The 5,814-nt window shown below is 43.8% G+C and overlaps 1 protein-coding gene across 1 annotated transcript in view; it reads right to left on the reverse strand.

Annotated features, from left to right (window-relative positions):
• Positions 1-3,176: 3,176 nt before the first annotated feature.
• ZNF565 (zinc finger protein 565) overlaps positions 3,177-5,814 on the reverse strand; it is a 10,087-nt gene continuing 7,449 nt past the window's right edge. The window contains exon 5 of the mRNA XM_012730532.1: positions 3,177-4,590. Within this exon, the coding sequence (XP_012585986.1) occupies positions 3,332-4,590 (1,259 nt within the window). The 3' untranslated portion in view covers positions 3,177-3,331. The remainder of the gene's footprint in view (positions 4,591-5,814) is intronic.

Consider the following 5,814-nt stretch of genomic DNA (forward strand, 5'->3'; position numbering starts at 1 on the left):
TGTCTGGCCACTTCTGACCCTTTCCCATGGGTCCCGGCCAGAAGGTGCTTTATTTAGTCTTGTGGCAGCTTTCAGGCCTTGCTTTGACCAATCCCTTTTGGGTTGACTTTTGCCCTCTAGGGAATGGGTAACTTCAGGTGTTTGATTCAGAAGTTATATTCTTTGTGTTCCGTATTGTATACTCACTATATTAAAGTCCCTTTTCATTAAAGTTTTATATGTTTTGTCTTCTTGCGGCGGATGGCAGAACCCACTTAGAGCAGGCAGGTTTTGGGGCTTAGGGGTGCCCCTCTCCCCCTGTCCGGAACAGATTTTAACCTATAACAGGTTTTGTTCTCTAACAGATTTGGGGTGCTCTATAACATATTGAGTGTTTTTTTTTTTAAGATTTATTTATTTATGCATACGGAACTGGAGTACAGGCCAGAGTTGCCAGAGGATGAGAGGCTTCACCAGAGACAGAGTGGGGAGCAGAACAGGCAGACTGAGGAAGTCCACTGCTGAGGGGAGCAGTGGGTCAGGAGAGGTCTGCTGCGCCATGGGGGTCACCTCTGGGACTGGGGATGGAACTTGCACTGAAGCAGTTCTGTGGCCAGCTTGCATGTAGTGCATGCACTGGTTGTTCCACCAGGGATTCCCCCAGAGTGACAGTGTTTGATGACATAGCTTTGTGTCTTTTCTTTTTTTAAAGATTTATTTATTTATTTATTTATACAGAACTGGGGTATAGGCCAGAGATGGGGAAGGTGAGAGGAGACAGAGCAGGGAGCAGAATGGGCAGATGGCGGAAGTACACTGCAGAGGGGAGGGGAGAAGCAGGCGGTCAGGAGAGGTCTGCCCCCGCCATGGGGGTCACCTCCAGGGCAGGTGGGAATCTATGGGGAAGTGGCTTAAGCTTCTTAGTGCTGCCTTTAACTCACTGAGCCACCAGGGAGGGCTGGCTTTGTGCCTTTTCAATAGTGCCTCCTAAGCATTAACCCCTTAGAGAAAAGTACTTCTTTCCAGTCCCCTGTAGGCTGTGGTAATGCAGGAAATGCAGGTGCTTTTACAGCCCCCAGCCCCCTGCCTAGCACTGCCAGCCAGTGGGGCCCGAGAGGATCTGTGTCTTGGGATTCCCCAGCTTCACCACTGCCCTGACTGAGATGTGTCACTCCTGTTTACATCTAGGCTCTTCCCCCCTCCCCCTCTTCCCCCTTCCTCTCCTCCCCCCTTAGCTCTAGGAGTTACCGTATTAAAATTCAGAACTGGTGAAACTCCAGAACATTTTTAGCTCCTTGACTTTAATAGATTGGGTTAAATTAGCAAGGCTTTTATCGTCATTAATAGCCACCTACAATTGGATTTTAGGGAGTCATGTTTCAGTTTTTAAATAATTTTACTTAGCCTTGACAGTGCACTGGCAAGTTTCTCAGGGATGATTTGTACCTTGAAGGTTTTGTAGGTTCTATGCTTTTATCAAGGGACAGAGATTTTATGACTTGGGTCCTATCATCGATTTCTTTAGGAATTCCACATCTTCTCGAACTAACTTGGTATTTTTTTTTTTAAAAAAAACCCATTGCTGGCCCTCCCTGGTGGCGCAGCAGGTTAAAAGCACAGCACTAAGAAGCTTAAGCCGCTTTTGCATGAGTTCTATCTGCCTGCCTCGGAGGAGATCCACATGGTGTGGCAGACCTCTCCTGACATGCCCGCTGCTCCCCTCAGCAGTGTACTTCATCGATCTGCCTGTTCTGCTCCCCATTCTGTTCCTGGTGAATCCTCTCACCCTCTGCATCTCTGGCCTGTACCCCAGTTCTGTATGAATAAATAAATCTTTAAAAAAAAAAACCATTGCCTCTAGGTTTTCAAGTATATTAGACTACAGGCATTTATGGTAGTTATTTAAAAATACCCAACACTTCTTCCTTCATAAAGCTGTGCTTTTTCTAGATCAGACCTGTCAGTCTGTTAGTTATATTATTAAACAACCTTCAGATGAATTCTGCCTCCGCTTTCTATTTTTACTTTAAATCATCATTCTTAGTATTGACTTGGGTTTGTATGGTCATTTTTCCTAAGTTTTAGAACTGACCAGTCATTCAACATGCTTTCATATGTGACTGGCAATGACTAGGGACTGGAGATCTTCATTTGAAGGCTAATTGTAGATTCCTTCTCTTCCTCCCCTTCAGTCCTTGGCTTCTGACATGAGTACAGCTTTACCCACACTGACCTAGTTTTTGATATCTAGAAGTCACTCATTCTAGTTTGTAATTTTAGTTTTCAATTCTTTTTAAACAAAGTTATGCTAGGAGATGGTTTTAGGTTTGAAAGTAGGCAGATTTTTTTTCTGGATGCTGTACTACAAATTTCTGATTTTTCAGTTAAAAGCCAGGGAGCACGGCCCTCCCCGGTGCAACAGGTTAAAGCGCAGCAGTGTGAAGTATCTGGCAGTCACTGTAGCACAAGTTCGAGTCCCAGACAGGGAGGTGACCACATGGTGCAGCAGGCCTTTTCTGACCTGCCCGCTGCTCCCCTCAGCAGTGTAATTCAGTCCATCTGTCTGTTCAGCTCCCAATCTGTCTCTGGTGAATCTTTTTACTCCCTGCACCTCTGGCCTACACCCCAGCTCTTGTCTGCATAAATAAATAAATCTTTGGAAAAAAAGAAAAGCAGGTCTTATCTCTTGAATTCCTAACTTCTTGAATGAAGGCCTCAGAATAATTATATTTTACTATGATTTTTGAGAATGAACTATCACAGTGGAAATGAAGGCTTTTTGATATTTGACACATTGATATAACCCACCTCTCACATGAACTTGACAGTAATACTGTTACTAATGACAATAATGTTTGTTATGCATAGGTGTTATATAAAACATCCAACAGTTCTCATAAAATACTATTAGATAGGTATAATTATCACTGCTGAAAAATAAACTGAGAAAGAGAGTGCATAATTCCCCCAATGCCATAGAGTCATTAATTTGATAAAACTGAGAGAAAGTTCTATAAGATGTATGCCAGGTGAAAGGCACAGTCACAGAATATTTTAAGAAGGTCATTTCCCATTAGGAATTGTCAGAGCTTAATACATTTTGAATGGTAACAGAAGACTTTTTCTACATTCATGTTATTTTTTCCCAGCATAAATTCTTTGATACTAGTCAACAGTGTGAGGCAAAAAAAAAAAAAAATCCATATTTATTGAATCTTCTCCTAGCGTGAGTTTTCTGATATTCCATGTGGAAGCAACAAATGAAGGTTTTCTGCCATTTGTCACATGACATGATGCAGGAGCTTATGAGTCAGGTATGAACTCCACTCTATTCCCGAATGTTCTGGGCTTTCTAGCCAGTATGGATTCTGTAGTGTTCAATGAGCTGTGAGCCAAGAATAAAGGCCTGCCCACACTCTCTACATTCGTAAGGCTTGATACCGGGGTGAATTCTCTGATGTTCAGTGAGCTGTGAACTACGAATAAAGGCCATTCCACATTCCCTACACTGATAAGGCTTCTCACAAGTATGGATTCGTTGGTGATGAGTCAGCTGTGAAACCCGAATGAAAGCTTTCCCACACTCCTTACATTCGTAGGGTTTGTCACCTGTGTGAATCCTCTGATGCTGAATAAGGTATGAGCTCCGACTGAAGGCCTTGCCACAGTCCTTACATTCATAGGGCCTGTCGCCAGTATGAACTCTTTGATGCCGGGTAAGCTGTGCGTGTTGTCTGAAGGCTTTCCCACATTCCTTACACTCGTAGGGCTTCTCCCCGGAATGAATTCTCTGATGTCGAGTGACTTCTGAGCTATGAATAAAGGCCTTCCCACACTCCTTACATTCATAGGGTTTCTCACCAGTGTGGATTCTCTGATGGACAGTGAGTTGTGAATGCTGTCTAAAGGCCTTCCCGCAGTCTTTACACTGGTAGGGCCTAGCACCCGTATGAATTCTCCGATGAACGGTAAGTTGTGAGCCACGGATAAAAGCCTTCCCACAGTCTTTACATACATAGGGCTTCTCGCCCGTGTGAGTTCTTTGATGCAGAATAAGCTGTGAGTGTTGCCTAAAGGTCTTTCCACACTCCTTACATTCATAGGGTTTGACACCAGTGTGGAGTCTCTGGTGGAGAACAAGCTCTGACGTCCGCCCAAAGGCCTTCCCGCAGTCCTTACAGCTGTATGGTTTCTCCCCCGTATGAATTCTTTGATGCTGAACAAGGTGTGAGGCACGACTAAAAGCCTTCCCACAGTCCTTACATTCAAAGGGCTTCTCACCAGTGTGAGTTTTCTGATGCTGGATAAGGTGTGAGCCGCGACTAAATACTTTCCCACATGCGTTACATCCCATCAGTTTCTCGCCATTCTCACTCCTCTGATGAGCGAGGGCTGTGTGGTGCTCAAAGGTGGGCATGGCTCCATAGCTGACCTCTTGCTTGCACTCCTGACTGACATGTTGTCTTTCAAATGGGCCTTTGTATTCCCAGCCACCTCTAAAACTGGAACCTTCAAAATCACAGCTTTTAAGGTTGCCCATCATTTCCCAGTTGAATGACTCTACTTCACACATATCTTTCTGTGAAAATTTCTCACACCTGGACCCCAAAACTGAAAAAGAAAAGAGAAGTGAGTACAAGCTGCTTTCCTCCTCTTCTTTTTAAAAAATATTTCTTTATATTTATTTATGCATAGAACCGAGGTACAGGCTAGAGGTGCGGGGGCGGGGGTGAGAGGATTCACCAGAGACAGGTGGGGAGCAGAACAGGCAGATGGACTGAAATGCATTGCTGAGGGGAGCAGCGAGCAAGACAGAAAAGGTCTGCTGCGCCATGTGGGTCGCCTCCCTGGCTGGGGATCGAACTGGTGCTGCAGTGGCTGTGGTAGCTTTGTAGTACTGAGAGTTAGCTCCTTGTGCCACCAGGGAGGCCCCATTTTTTGGGGAAGGTGGGTGTGGTGTGGTATGGAAACATATATCTGAAGGATGTGATCCTAAATCTCTAAATCATATACAGTGCTGTAAACCAGTGTTTCCTTGATAAGATTAAATAGTGACAAAAGTAATGTGGAGGCAACCGAATAGCCATTTGGAAAAAAGATAAAAATGAATCCATACCTTAACTCGGTCTATAAGAATAACCCCAAATACAGTTTTAATGTTAAAAGAAAATATAAGTCATAGAAATACTAGAAGGATATATGACAGATTACGTTATAACCTAAGAATGAGGAAATCTTTCTAACAATGAAACAATCACTCAAAATTCAAAAGCAGCAAAAGAAAATGCATCAGTCATACTATGTAAAGGCAAAACAAAACAGAAAACTTACACATAAAAAAAAAAATACCAACAGCAAAGTCAAAAGACAAATGACACTGGGAGGATCTTACTGATGTATGGAAAAACTCTTAAAACTGAGAAATATACTCTAAAAGTCAAATATGGGTCTCCCAGGTGGCTTGGGGGTTAAGTCTCAGCAGCACCACCACTGAAACAGCCTCCGAGGTGACCTGAGTTTGATCCCCCACCAGGGAGCTGACCCACAGGGCGCAACAGACCTCTCCTGTCTCCCTGCTGCTCCCCTCAGCAGTGTATTTCAGTAGATTCTCTTGTTCTGCTCCCCACTCTGTCTCTGGTGAGTCCTCTCACCCCCAGTTTGTCTAACCTACGCCCTTATGCAAAAATTTAAAAATACATAAATAATTAAATATCCGAGGGGGTGGAGACAGCTTTTGCTTATAGAAAAATTCCAATTAACAAATACAGATGGAATAAAGGTCGTAGAAAATCCACACCAGGCAACACTGCTGTGATAATTTTCACAGGCAAGTTC

This window comes from Condylura cristata, unplaced genomic scaffold (assembly GCF_000260355.1).
Source record: "Condylura cristata isolate star-nosed mole 26May11 unplaced genomic scaffold, ConCri1.0 scaffold00028, whole genome shotgun sequence".
Classification (NCBI taxonomy): Eukaryota; Metazoa; Chordata; class Mammalia; order Eulipotyphla; family Talpidae; genus Condylura; species Condylura cristata.